This window comes from Metopolophium dirhodum, chromosome 3, assembly GCF_019925205.1.
Source record: "Metopolophium dirhodum isolate CAU chromosome 3, ASM1992520v1, whole genome shotgun sequence".
NCBI classification, from domain to species: Eukaryota; Metazoa; Arthropoda; class Insecta; order Hemiptera; family Aphididae; genus Metopolophium; species Metopolophium dirhodum.
Genome location: NC_083562.1, coordinates 5631148 through 5655457, shown reverse-complemented (window position 1 = coordinate 5655457; position 24310 = coordinate 5631148). Strand labels below are relative to the sequence as shown.

The window sequence follows — 24310 nt, the reverse complement described above, 5'->3', positions numbered from 1 at the left end:
CTTGTATGGAAAGTCATTCGCTTCTCATCCGATGACCGAACTACGCCAAGAACTTTTCCGCTACAGATTAGAAGTTTAAATGTCTTAGAATTGGCAATGAGTAATAACATCACCATTATTATTGACGGTAAAATATGTTGTTCTCTTTTATATTTTTTTATAGTCGTATATTATACTAAAAAGAAGTATGTATTACCAAATCTACGTTTCCTTCTTGGTTTCCCAAAAACCTAATAAAATTTTAAAAACTTATCATCATAGGCGCATTTTGGAGTGTGGGGCCCCGGTTTGTTTGAACCGGCGAGCTAGCGAGAAAATCTCGGTAGGCCGCGTAAAATCGGGCCAATACCCGGAAAAAAAGAGGTTGTTATTCGTTATTATTTTCGGGTAAAAATAATCTAGTCTCCCTTGGTAGTGGAATAGTATAAATCAAATTGGTAGTTAATTGACCCTCCACGGGTCTGTTTCATTTAAATATTATGTAAAGCACTAAAGCCCCTCCAAGTCGAAAACTGAAATTGCACCTATACTTATCATATATTCTCTTCAAAATGTCAATACTCTATAGCAGTGATTATTTACATTTATCGTCTATTTGATTCACAATGTAAAGCCCTAAGTAAATTGATAACTCTCATTACCTAAATAATATTATGTAATATTTTCTAAAATCTCAACCTAAAAAGTTTTGGTCTTATATATATTAAAAATCTCAAACCATAAAGAGGATATGGTATAACTGTTTTTATATATAACGCATAAAAGTAAATATGTACTTAAGTTTACATGGCAAATTAGTATTTTATCGAAATATGGGATGAAATTGAGGCCTCATGCTTTGTTGCGTGAATTTGGCTTTTCCTAAATGGATTTAGCTTATAATATTTTAATAACATATTTGCTATTTCATTTATATATGGGTATAATTCTCAAAACTAATTCGCGATATTATTTAATTATCAATAGTCATAATATAATTTATTTATATAATTAATTAATTATCAATACTTATATAATAATATATATTTTATATAGGTCATTATAATGGTCAACATGCTCTACTGCACAATATATAATAATGATAATCGTTGAAAAACAATAATAACCTTCTAATACCTAACAGGTACGTATACCACTATAGTTATATATAGTATTGGTTTAAAACTATTTTTACCTAGGTACCCACACAAAATATTAGGCTCGTAGCTCCACCTTAAGGTTAAATGAGTATACTAGGCGCCACTGTCATCATGATTAACATATTTACAAAAACAGAGTTTTCTTAGACTTCGGTAACTTTGTGAGGGAGGTTAAGCCTAAATGAATTGTAATTCAATGTTCAAAGCAATCAATCAAAATAATTATTTTTAATCAGTTAAATCGAAAATTACACATGAAACAAAATAATGTAGGAAAATACAAAAATGATCGAATAAGCAAAAAATAAAAAACAAAAACATTTAATTATTACAATGTTCAAATATATTATTGAAAATAATTATTATAATAATTAACTGATATATTATATTACTCAAATATAATATAATAATATCATACTCACATTTCGTATAATATATAACTTAATCGAACCAATAATAAATTAAAACAAATCACATTTTACGCATTACTTGACGTATATAAATATAACTAACAAAAAAAAAAAATGTAATAATATACCGCTTAACCGTCCTTTAGAACCGTATTTATCCATTTGTGGTTCGACTTGACTCGATCGTAGAGCCTCGGTCTCATCATGCCGTCTGCCGAACATGCAATGCGCCAATTAGTGACACCCACCAAGACCCAACTCTTCTTATTAGCCGATAGGCACATCATCGGACTTCCAGCGAATTCCTCCTCCGTGCAATCGTTATGGTCGTAGATCGAATCGTAGCACAACCCATTCACCGTCGTGATGCTGATGTTGGTACAGCTGTCCATCGAACTTTCTTTAACCTCGATCCTCTGAAGGTTGTCTCCTATATATAAAATTCAAATGAGTATATATTATCCAATAACGTCGATATGAACTACAGCGGTACAATATTATATTATTGTAATATTATACCTGGGTAATATATTTATATTATTTTACAATGTTATATATTATGAAAAAAAAAACTTGGGAGAAACTAACGATTTTTCGCCCATCCCAGCGTCTGGCAGTGTAGATACGGTACATCGATCGTCTGCTCGTCGTTCAGGCACACCGGCCGAATATGGTCCGAATACGTGACCGGTGAACTTAATTTGACCAAAACCAACGTGCTTCCTTCGACGGGTGACTTGACCATTCCGACGATGTGCCGTTCTTGTTGCCACGGCGACACGGCGTTCAACCTCACCGCTCCTAAACGCGCCACCCATTCGGCTTTGTTTTGCCTAAATAACCACACACGAAGGTTTTAAATAGTGTACATACAAAACTATAATATATCAGAGGTACTATTGTATAGACGCTTTTATTCATATAGATTATTAGGTAAGGCTTAAGTATTTTATATATATATAGTGGAAACTGGCAAGCCGTGGAGATTATACCTAGTTTTTGAAACGCAATCGATGTGTTTGGTGTTCCATATTATATTATATATTATAGTATACCTATGTACAAACAGATATAAATCAATAATTACCCTTGAAAACACGAAGCGCTGGTGAGTAACCATTCAGAAGATATGAGACTACCGTCGCAAACATGAGTTCCGCTTTTGTAGAGAATGGCGTGCCACGGCCAGTCTCCGTGGGAAGCCATTTTGTTCAAACCGTCGATACCGTGTTTCTGTATTCTGTTTGTCTGTACGCCGCAAACTAAATAATAGTATACAAGTGAAAAAAAAATGTATATACTCGCCGACGGAGGATTTCAAACGACATGGGGAGAGTGGGTAGATTTATCACGTATATAAAAATATAGGAATGTGGGACTATATTGCTTACCGGCGTCGTTGCATGCGACACGCAGAACTTTTTTACTGGGACACGTGCCCAGGTTGAAAGTTATCTCGCTGGCGAATGGATCTACGACGTGCGCGTATCGTGCTGAAGGAGGACCACCGGACGTCGATGTTTGCAGGTCTTCGTCGTCGACAATTTCGACACTTGTCAGATTACTAAAAAAAAGGTAAGTTAAAGCTGTATTATTTAGCGCCGACCGAGTTAACACTAATATATACATGGTTGTAGTACACGGTTGTGATGTGATTATTGGACAGAATAACATTGTATATAGATATACAGTATACAGTCGAACTTGGTTGACTCGAAATTTTTCCCGGTCTCTTAAACTTCGAGTCCGACTACACACATGTATAATACATTGTTATACTAACAATATAGCAGTGGCGTAAAACGCGACTCACGACTGTTATACGCATACGTGTATATTGAGTGATAGTATAAGTTGTAAGTGTATGACTTAATATTATTCATGTAAATGTATTACGCATCATTGATTTGTGGGTGATGGTTGATTTACGAAAGTGGAACATTTTTTTTTTTTTTGAAACATGCGCTGTGACTTAAGACATTTACGTTTTGGCAGGTTTGCTGCAGGAATATATAGGACGGTATACTTAAGGATGTTCACTTACTGGTAGTTGAGCGTCCGACAGAGTGACGTTGCGATCGTTTGAAGAGCTACGGACATCTTTTCGTTTGGGATGTCTGTTTGAAAATTAGCTGCGCACAACTTGCCCGACATTCCTTGTTCGACGAAAAACACGAAACCTTCTGTCGGGTACGCGTCAATAGTGGCTAACGGTAGCATTTGGTCTACGGACCTGCCAGTTGACGAGATCAGTACTAAATGCAAAATAAAATATACAATGGTATTTATCATAATATAATAGAATAATATTTTCCAGAATTTTCATATAGGATAAATAGCTCGACGACCGTTCGCTAAATGTTCGTGTGTATGCTGTATAATATGCATAGTTGGTCAGGTGGTATTATCGTATTGTATTTAACTATTCACTTGACTAAATTTATAATTTTTAATTATTTAACTTAATAGAATTCTACATTTGACCTGTGTTTGTTTTGACATTCGTTTTTGGTTTATTTATTCGCTTAATTTTATTATACTTGTGTATACTTCAGCTCCAGAGACGTTCCGGGATATTATAAAATGTAGGTGTTCGTTTTTCAAATCAAAATTTGTCTCATACCTATAGATTATTATATGGACGCACGTAATGTTGGGGTAGACAGTTGGGTAGATACTATTTATGTATTAAATACATTTATTTTAAACATTTTACAATATTTATACAATATAAACATGAAACCAATTTTTTTTTTTATTCATTCATTTTGAAACGACACCGTGGTACACGTAATAAGATTAAATCTACATCTTCAGCGCTGAGCGTGGTATAATCTAGAATCTAGATCATTGATGTGAGAGGCGCGAGGAGTGAGATAACACTAGGTACTCTATATACGCACTATACAGGTCTAAACCCTGAATATTATACGTTTATGGAGGCGTGGATCGAAACTTCTACTAGAGGCAATGAGACGCTCATCGATAGTTCATTTGCCTCAAACGATACACTCGATTATATTGTAATACGTGTATATAATATTATAATTAGGTACTCACGACAATTGCGTTCGTCGGCCTCGCCCGGACAGTCGACCACGCCGTCGCACCGAGACCGGGCCGGGATGCACGTCCGGGACGTGATGCAGTGCAGGTAGCCGGCGGGACAGTAACCACAAGTGGTCTCGTCCGACATGTCGGGACAGTCTAGAACGCCGTCGCACAGTCGGCCCGACAACCCGGTGGTCCGGAGCTTGTAATCGCAGCCGGGCTTGGACGTGCACGTTGATCCGATATTGCTGTAGTCGGGCAACTTGGCGCAGTCAAAACCGGCCAGCAATTTCTCTGGTATCCGGTGACCGCAACCCGTGGTGAACAGCCGGCAGCTGTGCTTGCACGGCAACGTGATCTCGTCCCCGTCGAGCTTCACGTCCGGTTTGCATGCCGGTTGCAGCAGCTGACAGACGAAGTCCAACGTTCTCTGGTAACATTCTGCGTCCACCAGATCTCTGCGGGGAGGTAAATAAAAACCGGACGTGTTTTATTATGTATAGGAAGGTAAACGGGTATATAACAAAAATTATAATATTAATGTTAATACCTAAATACTATGTCCGGGTGAGGTCACGAATTAAAAATAGAACTTACGGACGCAGTCAGGCTCTATATCAAATAGGTATCAGCGATAAGTGATAAGACTGCGGACGCACATGAGGAATTATTAAAAAGTTACAATTTTGAAAATCGGACGCACTCGGGCGACGCTCGTTAAATATGCATGCGCATGCATGTAAATACATACATATTACACACGTATACAACATACAGTAGAACCTCGATTATCTGAACCTCAGCTGTTATACGAACGCTATTATCCGAACTACAATTAGCGTATCCGAACGCTTTGTTATTCGAAAGTTTGCGAGACTTAACTGTAGAAGAGCACGTCGCAGCTTGTTGTCAAATGAAAATGGATAATTTTGGCAAAAAAATATCATAAACATAGGTAATATGTTCCTATATGTACTTTGTGATTATATATATTTCTATATGTGTACGATGTAATTCTAATATACCTATTAATAATAATAAATATGTAATACATAATAATGTATAATACTTATTAATAGTATGTATATAATTCCGATTTAAAAAAAAAAAAACGGTTTTTTTTTTAAACATTTTCCAATATCTGAACTAGGTGCGGTCCCAATTAATTCGGATAGTCGAGGTCCTACTGTACTTATTGTGAATCAAAACTGTAAACTACTGTAAAAACCTCAAAACGTGTAGGCAAATACTTAAGAGTTCTAAAAAAAAATATGTAAATTACATACTTATTATAGATATCATACAGTACCTACATTGGTACTTAATGCGTGTACCTACATATATACTATATAATATGATAATTTATACAGTATGTTAATTAATTAGAAAGTCTGCAGTAGCTCTAATTCAAAATATAATGCAGATATTCTAGTACATTTTTTATTAAATGTAATATAATATATGACCAATAGCCTTCCATTAAAAATGGTCTAAAAAAGAAGTTTCAAAAACTAATTTTTGATTTTTTTGAATTTCGAATATACCCATTTTGTAAAGTTATTTATTTATAATGTAGAAATAAAACAAATTTTGAAATTGGTTGAATTTTTAATGAATGCAAGCAATTTATATTATAAACAATACAGCATAATATTGCAGTAAAGTTGTATGGTTTTCTGTTTTTTACACTTTAATAACAATATAATAAATACTTAATGATAATTCATTATTCAATAGATGATAAAGAAGTAAAGAACACACTATAAGTAGTAGTTGAAATTGTATGTAATATTTTTTATTTGCTGTTTAATATTGTTCAATATTTCCACCATGAACTTCTATCGCTATGCATAAGTCAATTTTATAGGCATGTTATCTTTATTACGAAATTGGAGCTATAATTAAACAGTCTGCGAGATATTCCAAGCCACACGTTCATTTCGTTACAAATAACTGAACCTATAAAATTGACTTGTGCCTAGCAGTTAATAGAGAATATATTGAACAATATTATAAAACAATTAAAAAATATTACATAAAATTCCAACTAGTAGTTTTTTCTTTATTATAGGTAACAATTGGATTAGTACTAGTAATTGAAGTGTAAAAAACTGAAAACTATACAATTTTACATTTTCCCATATTATTAAATAAATAACTCTACAAAATAGCTATTTTTAAATTTAAAAAATGTTAAGCGATTTTTAATATTTTTTTTTAGACCATGGTAAAAAGATGGCTTATTGTCATATAATATACATTAAAAAGAATATCTGCATTATATTTTGAATTAGGGTTACTGCCTTTCCAATTAATTTACATACTGTTGTAGGCATAGGTAATGTATATTGTATATAGCTATAAAAACTAACAACTTGAACATTTTGGTAGCTAGTTGCTAGTGTATATAGATAGTCTTTGTTCAATGAATTACTTTAAATTTTCACAATAGTTTGATATAATGAGTAGGTATATTAAACCAACATCAATACCCAAACCAATATTTTAACACAACACGGTTGTAACTATAATACTCACCTGAATGCAATCAAATCGTCGTGAATTTCGTCCAAATTTTTATGCCCAAAATGATTAGGATAACTCGTCAAATTGTACTCTAAAACGGATTTACACAAATTCAGTCGTACTGGCGTGCATCGTCTCGGGGGTGGTATGGTTGGATGAAATTCGGTGGTTGATATTTCCGGTGCCGTCGTCAAAGGTTTTGTAGACAACAAAGCATTGTTGGTAATGTGTTTGATGTGCAAACTCCCCGGGACGATTTTCGTCGAAGGGTATAACCGACGAAATGCCGATAATATTTCTTCCACTGTAACAGACGCTGTCCATCTCACTGGTTCGAATCTCAGCCAGAAGTGCACTTTCAAGTTGCCCTCGTCGCTGAAAATAAAATTGAAAATTATTAATTTTACTCGCACTATATATGGTTACAACGCATATGCTATTGCTGTAAATTATAAAAATACACGCATTGTGTATCATAGGTATACGATTAATTAAATATTGGAATTCCTACGGTTCAAGAGATATGATCTCGGCGTCGATGAATTTTTTCTGTATAGGACTGCTGCTTATTATGTTTTTTATCAAATGTGTGTAGTTAATGACGAAACGTTGGTAGTCTTGACTGTCTGGGTTGTCGTAGTCGATTAAATCTATTCCCTTTTCGTCTGCTCTCAAATCTCCTCTGAATATCTTTTCTTCGCCGTTATACGTACGTTGTAAATAATCATCTGAAAACCATATTAGTTACACTTTAAGCACATTATTTTGATATTAATAAATACACGCAATCAACCACGGTACCAAAGTACCGTTTTGATACTGGTATAGATGTATAGTTTATTTCAACTAATTGGTTAGAATTTCACGGGTACTGTATCATATCAAATATCTTGGAGTTAATAACTAAATCTTAAAATCTTTATATATTATTTAGGTAATAACTTTTTTCTCTGCGTAGATCACTTTCAAATTCAACTATACCTATGCCTAATACAGTAATATAACGTATTATATTTTACATTTATCTTAAACTAAATAATTGATTTAAGTAATATCTTAAAATTAATAATTTATATTCTAAAAAAAAAATTACGCATTCAATTTGAATGATGACTAGTTATTATTGCGATTCGCAATTATTAGGTATATTGTATAATGGCGTTTAATATAAATTTAATTTAATAATTTTCATTATACTCATATTTGAGCTGTGTAAATGTACATAATATTATTTGAATATCCTTGCCCATAAATTGTGGAATTTGATGCAGAAGCTTGTCTTAAGGACATTTGGTACCCATGTGTATGTGTACCTATGTGTATGCTCCCCCCAAGTTGTATTTTTAAAAAAATTTATACTGTTAAAAATAAAATTACAAAAAAAATCATCGAAATTTTGACTAGCCCCCCTAACCATGTCTCTGGAGCCGCCTCTGTGCCAACATCTCTGTTCTACAATCCTATATCACAATGTTTTACATAAATCAAAATAATTATAAAATTATGACTCCCTAAAAATTCCACCCTAGGTGACATTATATCAAACCTATCCGTCCCATAATTGACGGACGTATTGTTTATGTATTAGGTACAGTTATGATACGGTTCAGCTAAAATATAATTTATTAATATATTTATTTATTAAGTTTTGGCTAAATATGTGTTATATAAATATGTAATGGTATTTTGCTCAGCCGTGCGTGTATTATGCGTGTAACTAAAATTTAATATCGATTGTTCGTGGAATTTTTATTCCCAAAATCATAAATCGAATCACGATCACTTAATTGCAGCCCAAGACAGAAAATCAATTTCCTTTATTTATACACATTATGTACATTATTTTTTTTTTTATTGTTATTACTATATTTACGTATTTTTTAAGCGTTTCTGCCGATGAACAAAATACAGCGACTCATGGACGTGTGTTGCATGAATAGAAAAATACAACACAATGGATACGGTCGATCATGGGTGAAAGGAAGCGCCGTTTTGTTACACTTTCAATCGGAAAGCAAAATAAATACCAAAACTGCCATATATTACACGCAATCTGTACGAAATAATGTCTAATGACTGCATAATATATAATATTATATACGTCGTGGGATATTGTACGGAAATCACTATTGCTTGAATAATAATATAATTACGCGGCGTGTACCTATTTGTAGAATCGATTTCAGAATGGAAAATATTTGCAGAGGCCATAGATGGAAACTGTACGACAAGACGCGTAGCGTGCATACATCGTGGACATACGATAATACGAGATAATATATAATGATTAAAAAATATAATATTGTGTCCGACGACTTTCCAATTTATTTATGGTGCCTGCGTTACAAAGGTTTAATTTCTATTCGTATATACCAGCGGAAACTATTTGAAAGGTAATTTACTCATTTGCTGCAGGTAATGATGGACGACATCATTTTTAAATTTTTTAAATTATATAAGTGTTTTTTATGCGCTCTTAACGCATATTGTCAACAGTAAATAGAATATTATGTTAAGAAATGAATTTGACTACTTTAATATTAAGTAATAAGGTGACATAATATTATAATGATTATTCTTATTGCGATTACAATGATACATATTTTACTGATTGATTGAATATTATAACTTGTAAGTTTCAATAGTTAATTAGTTAGTCACTTCTATGTATATTATGTATATGTATTTCTATAAACAAATAAAAATAGTGGTTTTACTTGAAAGTTACTGGTTTAAGTGGGTTTACAGTGTAAGAATTGGGAAAACTTTTTTTTCACGTATAGCAGAGGTATTTTAAAATCTCATGAAGATATACGTTAAATAATCTAATGCAAAGTTTTCGAAAAAGCGTCAACATTTAGTAACTGTCTATTATTAATAATTTATTACCTAACCTATAACATACCTATATTATATTATGACGTTACTAGAACAAAATGTATAACTGTTATAACTTAAAAATCAGTTTAACGCCGAGTAACAAATTCCAGCACCTTGATATGAAAGAATTTATCAATTAGGTATTGATTAATTTAGCGTGTAATAGGTATTTTTCATTATATATATAATACTTAAAAATAATCTAATCCAATATAATAGGTTTATTTTTTAGTTAAATTATTATCATTGGGTATATACGACCTTCAGTAGTTTTAAAATATGTATAGTATAGGTACTACTGTACTAGGTGTAGTCTTTAATATAACCGACTGTCGGGTGCTTACACCATTTGTACGTCTATAATAGTATAATGTGTTTATACCTATGACCTTGTTAAAAGTTTATTTAAATAATAAGTATTTTTAAAACCATTCAAAAATCTGATTCAGTTGACGAGAATATGACATATATGTAATGAGTAATGACTAATGAATAATGATCGTAATATCTTTACGACTAATAAGTCGTATAAAACTGATATTCCTGCTAAATATACAAAGTAGGTGCGATTGACTTCTAGTCTTAAGATCTGACATTCCTAGAATCTGAGAAAGCGGCATTACTATAAACCAGACGGTAGACGATTCTCAATTTCATAGTCGTACATACTCGTTAACTCTTATATGATAAAAACTGTATGCTACCTATACCTACATCAATTATACCTAAGCTTTATTCCAAGTTCCTAGGTATTCCTATTATTAGTTATTATACATATTAAAATTTACACTACTTATAAAAATATATCAATAATTAATTGATTGCTAAAAAAACTCTTTATGCTAAAAAAAAAATCTAAATTTTAGGAAACAAAACATTAACAAGTATATATAGGTAATATGGTCAATATTTACTGACTGAGGTTCATTTACAGAAATTAAATGGTACAATTGTATAGATAGATAAGTTTATTCGAGCATTCCGTAATAAGAGTATTTTGAAGATTTAAGTAGCCCGTATAGAGACAGATCAATGGTTTTTATTATATAACTATGTTCATATAATATATATATAAACTGCAACTCTGATGGTTATTGAACCGAATAAACATTATAATCCAAATGAAATAAGACAAAACCTCCCATGAAATTATTTATCTGTGTTCTTACCTATAATCCCATAAAATTCATTTTTGCACGGTGTCAAAAAACGTCGTTTCGTTCCGAAGTTAAAAAACCACCTACAGAAAACCCGTTAGCCAACAAATACCTACTAGAGACTCCGTAATTTATATCTAGTAAAGAACTATTCATCAACGAATGCTCATTTTTTAATCATTCAACAGTGTTATAACTATTTAAATTAACGTTTTAATCGATTAATAACACAACGATTACCTATTTCATGGGAGAGTTGTCGATTAAACGAAATACCTGGGCAGCTGTGTAAACAATAATACTGTTATAATAACACTCAATTAACATTAAATATTATGTTATCTATATTACCTATATAACCTATACTAGTACCTGTCCTGCATCGACATTTTACATGTATTTCAACTGTCGAGTAGTTAATAATAATATTACAAAACGTAATATAATTTGTAAAAAATGCATAAAATATAAATTATTGTAAAACGTCTTATTTGCTAGAACAGGTAGCTGCACAATTTTTTGTTTAGCTATTTCTATAAATCTTAAAAACAATAGTTATTATTTTTTAAACATCACGTGTTTACATGTATGTATGCAATAAAATAACAGATAGGTATATTTACTTGGTAAACAATTTCACTGAAATAAGATATACCTACACACATACACACAAACACACTCACGAAAACATTGTATATTATCCACATAATATGTATTACATAATTGATAAAACTGTTCACCGTTACACGATTGATATAAATCGTAAAATACTATTACATCGAAATACACTCAAATACGTGATTTTAGTTGAGGAAATATCATATTATTAAATTCAATCCAACTTATACTACTATATGCTTCGGTAAATATAGGTACATTTTGATCATTCAAATCGTGGATCTAGATTAGATATTGTGCAAAATTTAAACGCAGGTACCTATTTCTTGCAGTTAAATAATACTACCTATAATAAAACTATAACATATAGGTTTATATAGGTAGTAAATAATATAGTAGATATGAGGTAGGTACCTACTATAATTACGTATTTAAGTGTAGGTACCTATATTCGATTACATACGTATCTATACTTTGAATACACTTAAATTATTTCAGCATTGTAGGTTTTAATTTAGACAGAACAACCATTGTTTTTATACATTACCTATACCTGTGTATTATAAAACCAATGATACAACTTAAAAAACCTACTCATTTTTCAATACGATAAATTTAAAACTACAGTGTGGGTTAACATTTGTACAAAACTTGTTAATATTGGTGGCGAAATAAGCGAATAGTTAATTATGATCTTCGTACAACTATAATAGTAAATAACAATATGATAAATTGATAAATAAGTTATAGCGGATTACCTATATTATATAGGATATGAAACTGAGTGTATATTGCTTAAAGAAACCAATCTTGTGGTACTGTGTTGGATTCAATATATTGATAAATCTTTTTATACTGTGATTTATCGATCATATAGATGACCCGGTTGCTTGATGATAGCAAAATATTCAATTACAAACTTACAATGCAACGGAGGAAATATTATATAATAATAAAACTGAATCAAAATACTAATAAATAATTGCCATAGTAAAGTCAATGACAATGTAAAAAAATATTGAAAAAATTACGACAATGGTAGCTTTGAAATATATTTTATTAATACTTACTAAACAAATCAATAACCGATATATTGGCTATTATAGATTATTACAAAAAAAAATAATTTAGAAATGCTGTATTTGAAATTATAGGCAATAATGTATAATACAGGTGTATGAAAAAACAAAATAAAACGAAATAGGTACTTACATCCCGCATACAAGGATAGTGAAAATATCAACATAAACACTAATATCGTTTCGATAATGCAACACCTCCATCGATATCTTTGGCTGAATTTTCTAGTAAATTTAAGTTCGCTGTCAGTCGTTGAAGCATAGGAACTCGTTGCCCCACTGGCGACCGATACCTACAAATAAATCATAAAACTCATTAAAAATAACGTTAAAAAGTACATTCATATCCATGTAATTATATCTAGTTGTTGCGGTTTATCAGGAAATCAAAAAAATAAAATAGTATAAGTAATAAAATGTATAATATAATGGTATGTCAACATAATATTATTATGGTATATTGGTATGTCAACATATAAAACAGAATTAATATTAATATATTATTATATGTTACTAAATATAAAATTGGTTGAATAATATGATGGCACAGCAACTGGAAATATATGTAATATATGTACGAACAACCAACTATACAAGTTAATTGATTCTATGGTTTGGTTAGGTCAGGTTAAGTCAATACATTTGGTTAATGGGATCGTTTGGTATGCTGTTTGAGGTTGATAATGGGATAAAATAAACATATTATTGGACTCCGTAGTACAACATTATGAAACCCTGAAGGCTAAAATTGCCTTCACAATTCGTTGAGACGTCTTGTAGCTATACTATACATCTGGTCGGACAGAAGCCTGCAGGGATGGAAAATTAAAAATAAAACTGTAGACAGAATACTTGTACTACTTAAGTAATTTACTTAAGTAAATCACAACGTCTAATTCAAACGCTAAAACTCTTATTGATGGTTTCAGTTACGTGGTTGAAGAATACCTACAATATTATTATTTAAATTGTAACCACGCTATATTATTATGATATCACAAAAGTTATGCAAGAGTACCTATTTTATTGCTCCGTGGTGCGTAGAAATACCGGTACGAGATGCACAACGATAGCACAATGGAAGGTCGAAATCGTTGAACTGGATATCATATATATAATATATAGGAGGATTTTAAATCACGGTCAATGCCGACACATTAGTATAGTTTGATGAGCCCACGAAGTCCTGACAATTGTTATTATTGCTGTTTCTGTAAGCGTTTAACTATACGCCTATACACGATATGGATACGTATAAACACAAATTACACGTAGAATCATATACAAGAAGTAGGTCAGAGAACGCGCGGGAAACGAGTAAAATAATATCATTATAATATTACTAATTTAAAAGATATTATGTGTCCTATTCAGGTTATACAGTATATTTGATAATATATTAATAGAATAATATCTGAATCTATACCTATATTATAGGTATACTGACCAACATTGTAATTTGTAATATCATAGTGTAGACTGTAGACACAGAATGATTTGTACAAGACCAATGATTGTTTTTTTTTAAAGGAAATTTTTATAAAATAATATTTATTTATTTTTTCAAATACATTATAATATAGGTACATCGTATTAATAGTAAGTATTACATATTAAGTACGTATATTAAAATTTAACACGCCATATAAATAATAAATTTAACTATTTAATTACAGTATGCACGTATCATATATTACTTATTAATTATTATACTTCGTACCTAACGAATAAGAAAATATGGGAATTAATTAGTTGATAAGTTAATTTGTTTTAGCTTAACTATAGTTTCATTTATTTTTACCATTTAATTTCTAAATAATTGATATGGTTAAAATAATAAAAAAAAATATATATGGATAGGTTATACATGATTTTAAATAAATATAATAATGTAATTAATTTCTCAATATTATAGGTTATTGGCATATTTTAAACCGTTAATAATTTCCATATTACTATATATATATTATATATGGTCACAATTTAAAAGAATTGTATAACCTGTCAAAAAAAAAATATTATTTTAAGTGACATATGACATTATGACTAGTAAAAATTAAAACAAAAATATAGGTTAATATAATATAACATAAACTAACGCTCTATAGAAATTATATAGAACATAACATACCTAGCCACCTAGGTAATAATTTCAGGCATCTATTTAAATTTAGTTGCATGCCTAGTATAAATGTGTAAAATGTAATATAATTCTGTTTAAAATTGAGTTAATTATAGTTATTTAGGTACCTTAAAACAATTATAAAAAGTAATTGAAAGCAATTATATCAATTAAGTACTATAAATTATGAATAATATGCATCCATAGAAAGCTTGATCTTACCTTCAACAATTTAAAGATTTTATTTAAGAGTAATAGTTAAAACTGATCTAAAATAAATCATATTTATTATATTTTAGATGGAAAAATATTAATAATTTAATGGGTACCTAATCAAGTGTTAAACAGTATGGGGCAATGTTAAACTATCAATATACCTAAAGCGTTTAGATAAACCTACAGGCACCTTTTATTATATTATATTATTATTATACATAGTATTAATATGTATACTAAAATATATTTACTATTTTATTTAATGTAAATCGCGTAAGTATTTTGAAATGCGTATAAACTCTTTTCGATTTTTCTTGGGTTAATGGTTATTTACTGAATGTCAAAGAAATGATAAATTTATCTTTAATGAAGTCCAGAACCCTTGCGAGCGTTGAACCTTATCAAACATTTTCAGTACTTTAATACCTATAATATAACATGACATGAAAGTTAATAATTACATAAAGTAATTGAAATATAAGTTTTGAGTACCTATAACGGGCTTCAACTACCCATACGGCCATACTATACAAGAGCGTTCACAGAAATTTGTCAAGGGGAGGGCAAAGTATTTCCCTTTTACATTTTTTGTTTCACTATCCTATTAGTGATAAAGTATTCTTGTGACATGTTTTCTTTCATATAGGCACGGAATGTAAAAAATATTTATGGATTGTACGTAGATAGTTAGTTTTTGTGGCATTTGGTGGCATTTTGAAGTTTCTTTTTAATTTAAATTTTAAATTTTATTTTAAAATTTGCACATGATCTCACATGATTTTTATAGTAAATATATGATTTAAATATACATAAAAAAAAGAAAGTAAATTTTTAGTTCAGATTAAAGAAATCCAAAATGATCAATTCTGTCTGTGCAACTTTTTTACAATCCTTTAAAAGTTTAAAATGTATATTATAATTTAGTGCGCTATTTCGAATTGTTATGGAATTTTCAATTTTTTTTAGGACATTAAAACTATCAATAATATTATGATAATCGACCCAGAAAAAGCCAAGAGGGGCACAGCCCCCTGCGGACGCCCTTGGCTTTTTAATTTTTTTATCATAGTATACGTATAAGTAGAGAGGTATATAATACTATAATATTTATATTGTTAAAAAGGAAAAAAAAATGTTTGACTAATACTTATAGTAGTAATATTTATAATACATTATAATACGTATGTAGACCCGACCGAACCTATTGTATGTCTTTTTAACGGCCCCTGGCAGGAGTCGAATCTATAACAAGACGATCCAATTACCGGTGAAAATATACACATTCTATAGCATCATCAGCTGCAGTGTATTATAATATTAGTAAATTATTTTTATTCATTATTTTGCACGGTTTACATGTTTATCTATCCGTGAGATTAACAAATATCGGTTTCTCGCGGGTTTTTATTATTAATATCGACGAGAGAGGGAACTATACTACTTATAGATGCATTGCGTGCGTTACAGCTTTCGATAGTGGGGAAGTAGGTAGCCGATATTAAAAATATTATATAGTACAAATAATAAGACACCTCAATGGAGAGTTAATGACACCGGACAAGCCAATGGATACAGGAAAAAAAATAGAGTGGGTATCGTATATTATCATAGTTGAATAACGTAATACTTAGATATACATGTGTACTGCAGAGAATTACTGCAACTATCTCCGCGGTTAATTCTAATAATAATTACTGGAAAGTGTTAATTTAAATTTTTAATTTTCAAAACCACCTGTGCCCGTAAACCGATTCATTCGTCTTGCGTGCCTAGAACTACGCCTATAGTCGCAGCCCAATTGTCTCGTGCGATTTTTTCGTTTTTCAGTGAAACTTTTTTAATGAAATTAATATTCCATTGTCAAAATCGTATTCGCGGTAACACGAGTAAATTTTCGTGGGAGTCCCGTTTAATATAAAACCATACCTGGGAAGGAAGTGTCTCGGTATATATAATGAAATTGAAAACTTTTACTTGAAAACTGCAATTTAAGTTCCCACGGGAATCGCGCCATATATAATGAACGTCACATAATTATGATTTATAATATATTTAATTTGAAAGTGTAACATTTTAAAAACAATTTGTTTCCCATTAATATAAAAATGAAGAAAGTACCTATATTATACAAGCTACCAACCCTCATGTGAACGATTTTCTTATGTATACAAATAATACAATATGTTCCTATTATTTCCGTAAATTGTGTGAAGGAATTTTCGTTTTAAATTTCTAAAATATTCTAGATTCAAAAAATACAAACCTAGGTACCTAACATTTTATAACAATTTATTATCTGCACATATTCTTATGAATTAATATTGTTATATACCTAGTTTGTGTTATATAGTAATGTATTATATATTACCTAATGTACACGGTAAAAAAAAATTATGACAGTCATGATTTTATTACATCAAAAACTAAAATGTTAGACCTAAATGCAAAAAAAATCAGTTTTAAAATATAGTTACACTAAGGTACTAACTGTCTTGCAATAAAAACATTTCACCTGATAGGTACTTGCAGTGAGCAAGTAGCAAATATTATTATAAACTCCATTAGGAAAATATTTTACAAATATATACGACCCTCCAAATAGGATTGGTATTTATATCATTATAGTAGGTAAGTGGGTCCAGTGAAAAGCAAAAGCGAGTAGTAATGATGTAGTTTGTGCTAACATATTATATAGTGTCTATGTGCAACGTACCTGTGGATATCATAATAAATATATTATACTTGCACAGTTGCACAGACAAGCTCTCGCTATATATTTTATGGCCTAGCCATAGAAACCCAATTACTTTCAGTTATCGCCTCGAAATATGGTTGGCGTTTTACGCGAATCCTCCTCTATATTATTATACACGCATAAGTATATATATTATACATAGGTACTAAACATCTCAGACAAGTACAAAATATTATAATATTTCGATGGTAATAAATGTACATGGAAAGTATAAAGTATATACTATAAACCCCGTCGCTGCAGTCGAAAAATTTCGGCAAACGGCCAATAGTAATAAAAAAAAAAATAAAAAAAATAGTAAGTTAACGGCCATGCATCAGATGATTTCGACCCGCGGATCGTCGTTAAATTGTTCAAGTCCGATAAATTGTTGAACCAAAGTGCAGGGTAAATCGATATTTTCAGAACATTTCTAGTATCATTTCTACCGTTGTTCCTTTACACATTATATATAATATTATCTGTAGCGTTGGAATACAACCGCATAGCAATAATAGCACATCGTTCTGACGCAACGGCCCCGCAATGCGCGCGCGTTTTACGTTTACAAAGCCGGAATTATGATTATATCGTTGACCTAGTTTGCGTGTTTTACCTGTACGGGCAATAATATAGTGTTTCACTCAGTTTCTGAGACGTCGTATAATAATGCCCATAGTCGGCCACTCCACTCGACGACATAAAAAAAAAATAATAATAATAATAATAAAATAAAATAAAATAATATACTGCTTAACGAGTCTCGTCTCGTGTATCTGATAAATCGGACGGCGGCGTCGGAAATAACGGACGGTCGTCGGCATGTATAGTTATAACACAATATATAGTACCCAAGTAATAACATCTAGGTATGGATAATAATAATATAATAATATAATAATATAATAATAATAATAATAACAATAAAACGCACGCGCGTATATATGTATAATAATAATAATAATAATAAATTATGTATATATTGTATAGGTAGGTAGGTACGTCCTGTCTGCTATGCCTATATACTATACAGTGAATATACCTGCAGCTAACATTATTCAAGTACACACTATAATATCATATTATATTATTATTGTCGTCGTACACGGTTGCCACGGCGCGGTTACCGGTTACGCGGTATAATAATAACGTGATCGATTTGTAATAATAACACACAATTATATATTATAGGTACCCGTCATCTATATACACACGCGCCGGTGCGTTTATATTAAATGTCATGGCGGCGTGGTCTTGAGTTTGCAGTGCGAATATCCATCGGTTTACCCACACCGCACGTCCCGTCATAATATGCATGATAATATATTACAGGGGTTCACAACAATATTATATTAGGTTTAATATGCACGATTGTGACGTACCTATTATGTTATCGTTATGTCTAGGCATTTAATAATATGATGTGCGTTACATTAGCCCGCGGTATCATACACACATATATTACCTATATATATGTATATATGGTAGTGGATATTATCTATATACAGATAGTGAACCCGTGTCGGCTATACAATGCGATAGGTTAGGATTATGTGTGCCGATTATTGGGCGCACATAAAAAATTAATACCCAAAATGCATAATATTTTAGACTGTTTTTTGACCACCCGTGCGCTGCAGCTGGTCTCGACGATTCCGTACGATATCTTGCAGTGCACGTCATGGTTTATAGTTTGACCACGTGACGTTGACATATACGGACATCGCAAATATTATTATAGCCATACAGGTGGTTCAAGACCTCAGCATTGATGTAAGATCAGTATAAGCTCGACCCGTTATCTTCTAAAAGTATTACTTCTTCTACGCTCTTCGCCTGGATATTATTCGTGTAGGTAGGTCACACACTATTGCCTATAGTACCTATACGGGTTAGCGCGCATGGCGACGACTGCGAGAATTTTTAACTTTTAAATTTACACGAAATTCATCAAACTACGTATTGCAGTATTGTACTGTAAGCATATATTATATATAGGTAGGTACAGGAATAAGACACAATTTGTATACTTTGAACATCGATGACGTTACACGTAGGTATACTCAAAGCGCATAAATTATAAACCTATATACTCACTAGCTACAGTTTGAATTTCAATTACGCACAAACCTATATAATATATACGCATTTTGCTCGTCTGCAATAATTGTAATAATACCTATTAACGGCTATATTATATACATATATAGGTATATATATATATATATATATATATATATATGCGTATAGTATGTAGGTAGGTACTGCCGACCTTTGCCTATTTATAGTTTAAACATAATATTATATACTCTGAGCATAATGTGATTTATGTGCGTACAGACGCGTACAGGTATTGCAAGCAAACAACTTCCTTCCGAATGAATTACGGCCCGGCGGCCGTTTCCCTCGCGGGACAGTCATTCGCGTCAACACGATACTTGCACTCTGTATGCAGGACAGCGGCTAGGTGGCGGCCGACATGTCTCTAATAATAATATTATTATGTACGAAACGGCATTATAGTCACTGCGGCGCGGTTTCTCCCGCTTTCACGTGGATCGCGAACAAATAAAAATGTACATGCGCACAAAAACGGTTATAATACATAATATTATACAGGTGGTGTTGAAGCGTGACATTTCATATCATCTGTGCGCGCGCGCGTCCTACCATAATATTATACCAGCGATGACCAGAGCAGCTGCTGAAGACCGCGGTCGCGGTTTAAAGTCACGAATGTCTATTATATATTGACGCACGTATCTATATCAACTGCGGGAGGCTGCAGTTTCCTCTCTTGGACTTGAAGCATTACAGTTGGAAGGAACTGTACAACAAACCGTTTCACGTGCTCGCGGGGAACACGAGTGGAATATTTTTATTTTTTTATTTTTTTTTTTTCACGACACGGTTGTTTGTTTAAATTTAGAAGACGTGTAATGCATTTAGTTGTTACCATTTTAACATATTATTATTAATAGTATCTAGTTGAATGATTTGACACGAAAAACAAAAGAAAAAGAAATACGAACATAATAATATGTAACACTGACTACAGTGTAGTGACTATATAGTAATATTTTTGGTTTAAAACTGAATTCGATTTGATATAATAAATATTATCTGGCTGATGTGAATTATTAGAATTAAATCATTCTGTGAGTAATACCGTAAATATTAATAGGATCATATGCTGTTAGATTACATTATGAATGTGTATATTCGATACTGCAGGTTAAATAAACTGTAATAGATACATGGTACATACCTACTACGTAGTAATTCAATTTTTTTTTTTTACTAGACAGAAAATTGCATCCTCTTGGTATAATATACTATTATAGTCGAAACCTAACCAATATGTTATTATAAGTCAATAATTGCTTATAAATCATACGTAATATATTTTCAAATATCATTTTTTATATAGTATAGTTGCACGCACAAATACATTCACAAATATTTTAATACTTCGTCCCGGAACGGTTTAAATGTATTTTTATAACAACAATACAATTCAATTATTTTTTTTTTTTTTGTTAATTGATAAAAAAAAAAAAAAATGTTATTCATATTTTATATTGGCCGCGGTTTTTACGTTGGTTTCGTTCTTACGACGTATGGTTTTTACATTAATGTAACAGGAATTCTTGTGTTTTTTTGCAATGCATTTATAAGACTATTTTATCCTCTATGAAAGCGTGCTCGCTTTACTAAACTGATTAGGTACTTACATGGCCCATAGGCTATTATATTATGTCCTATACCTATATTGTTATTAAATATTATAATAAATACTGTAGTAAATAGCTTATCTTGTTTATTTAAAAAAAAAAAATACTGGGTCTTGTTTGACAGAATGACGCGGAGTTCCTCAAATAATATAAAATGAATTATATACTTAATGATATAATAATATAATATTTAAACCATTAAATACAGGCAAAGGTACATCTGAATAAATCCAAGCCACATTTAAATTTAAATCGTTATACCATCCTTTATCATAGGTGCTTACGTCAAGTATTTTTCTTTACTCAGTCGTAACTACAAGTTTTGATGTTTATCGATTAAATATCGTTTGGATTAATTAGGTATTTAAATACTATTTTAAGAAAAGTAATAGTTACAGACACTCAAAAATGCAATGATTATTATTTAAAAAATATTAAATTATTTATTCAACTGTTTTTCAAGGAAATTGTATACTGAATACTGAATATTAATATATACTATTAAACGGTACATATAATATATACATTTAATTGTTATTTTAAGTATTATTAAACATACTTTTAATCAAAATAATGTAAATAGGACATAGTCATAATTAATTAATAGAAATTCAATTTTCGTTACACGAATAAAGACAATAGATTATTACTTTTCTAAATTAAGAAAAACTAATTTAGATTAACTAATATAAGAATGATGTTCTCAACACGAAACAGTTATAATTATTTGTTTTTAGCCTATTACACTTCACAGATATTTATAGTACCTATAAGGAACCCACAGTGTGGTTGTGGTAGCCGGTAAGTACCTGGTGGCTGGTACCCGTTATAGGTAGGTATACCGATCAAAAAAATATTTTTAATTTTACGCCCATCGGCTATGATAGTTTGGTATATTTATTTATAACCGTTAGTGCCCCTTTCGCAAATCAACCAGAAGAATTAAATAAAAATATGTTTAGTAGGTACTTTCTTCTGTGATTAATTTATTATGATGTAAGCAAGTTAATAGTTATAACACTATATTATAGGAAACCATATTATATCATAGATCATAGATCCCAGTACTATTACGGCAGTATAATATTATGGCCTGTTGGTCTCTATAGAATCTAATCATTAGACTATAACGTATAATGTATTGGGTATATATATATATATATATATTACAAATAGCCAATAGGCACCTCTATACTATACGTGTAATCGTTGTTTCTGTGTAACGTCGTGTATTAAACCAACCCTAACCTAACCTACTATAGGTTAGGTACTAAACATTAACGTTGTATTACAAAATTTTTTTTTTTATATAATAGTTATCAGTAGATACACCCACCCACTCGGATTTACAATAATATAATACATCGGTATAAATGTAACAAGACATGATGTATCATGATAAACAGAAAATTAAAATGGGGCATAATATTGTTATATGATATGCCAGCCTATACCTAGTCTATATTAATAATCTAACTGTCCAAATATGGTATATTATAGTATTATAATATTATGTCGATATGATACAAATCACTATACATACACATAACCTTTTTAAAATACGTAAGAGCTAATTTGAACTGATTTTCAAAATGTTTACCCATACGGGCCGGTATTATAGTCTATTATTGTAGGTATGGTGCGTAGGTATTTTTTTTATACATATAGGTACTGCGTGCACTGAATTATTGTTTTAACGATTACTCACCTTCGTATCCCAGGGATTTTTTCCAGTCATATTGTTATGACGATCCTTTACATTTTTTTTTTGACAAACCGTTTAGTTTTTTATTATTTACAAAATAAAAGTACCCGCCGATATGGTTCTGAAGTAGGTTTATCGTGCACTATATTATAATTTACGCACGTCAAACATAAACTCCGCGCACTGGGGGAGGGGGGGAGGGAAACGTTCGATGATATTAAGAAAAATTGCGATACGTTAGTTTGTGTTCATAACCGGAAACGATAATTTTTTCACGAAAAAGTATAAACGCCGAACAGAAAACTCGCATCGCAGCGTTAAACGACGTCCTCGTCAATGGACTGTGTGCACATGTACTAAAAGTACCGCGATAGTCTCAAGACTCTGAGCTGCTGTATCCGTTTGTCAGCAGAGCGGTCGGGGAGATCACTTTCTCCGACATTTCCCCCCGTTCCAGTTTTTTTTCTCTACAGTTGGGCGGTATACAAGGATACGTTTTATTTTAGAAATCCATTAGTTAAATAGCCAGACTTCAAATATGATAATGTATTATAGGTGTACATTTATATTTTGTTGTGATTTCACAAAATTGTAAAACAATAATGGATTTTTAATTTTTAACGTATTGTAAACAATGCATGCGGTACCTATCAAACAATATTATTATATTTCGTGAAGAAAACCTTTTTTTTATCACATTCACATCTGTATAGGTACAGTGTGGTGGGTAGGTACGTATAGGTACTGTCTAATTTATTTGTGCGGTATTTTATTTATCCTATACATTCATCACGTTATCGGGAAACCCGGAAAGTTTAAATAAAATATTACAATTGGCTACCTATTTTAATAAGTCTTCAGTATAAAAAATAATCGTACAATTTCGTTTGTTCGTTAGGTACTCATCACGATACATCCCCGTGCCTAGGGTAGGTATGT

General features: G+C 31.1%; 1 protein-coding gene across 1 annotated transcript; it reads right to left on the bottom strand.

The window, feature by feature from the left end:
- Nucleotides 1-1338: 1338 nt before the first annotated feature.
- LOC132941726 (atrial natriuretic peptide-converting enzyme-like) lies at nucleotides 1339-23740 on the bottom strand. The gene is made up of 10 exons (XM_061009875.1): nucleotides 23375-23740; nucleotides 12994-13153; nucleotides 7638-7854; nucleotides 7139-7501; nucleotides 4610-5058; nucleotides 3594-3804; nucleotides 2941-3113; nucleotides 2637-2811; nucleotides 2138-2382; nucleotides 1339-1979 (listed from the first exon to the last, which is right to left on the bottom strand). Exons 1-10 carry the CDS (start codon nucleotides 23402-23404, stop codon nucleotides 1681-1683), a joined length of 2322 nt encoding a protein of 773 aa, XP_060865858.1. The 5' UTR covers nucleotides 23405-23740; the 3' UTR covers nucleotides 1339-1680.
- Between the last annotated feature and the right edge of the window lie 570 nt (nucleotides 23741-24310).

What these genes read in the sequence shown, in the direction of transcription:
- LOC132941726 (XM_061009875.1), bottom strand. Translation starts at nt 23,404, where the DNA reads ATGACTGGAAAAAATCCCTGGGATACGAAG. An exon ending in ACTATCCTTGTATGCGGGAT is followed by an intron (nt 7,855 to 12,993) that starts GTAAGTACCTAT and finishes TATGGTTTTCAG; the next exon opens with ATGATTATTTACAACGTACG. An exon ending in GAGATCATATCTCTTGAACC is followed by an intron (nt 7,502 to 7,637) that starts GTAGGAATTCCA and finishes TTTTATTTTCAG; the next exon opens with CGACGAGGGCAACTTGAAAG.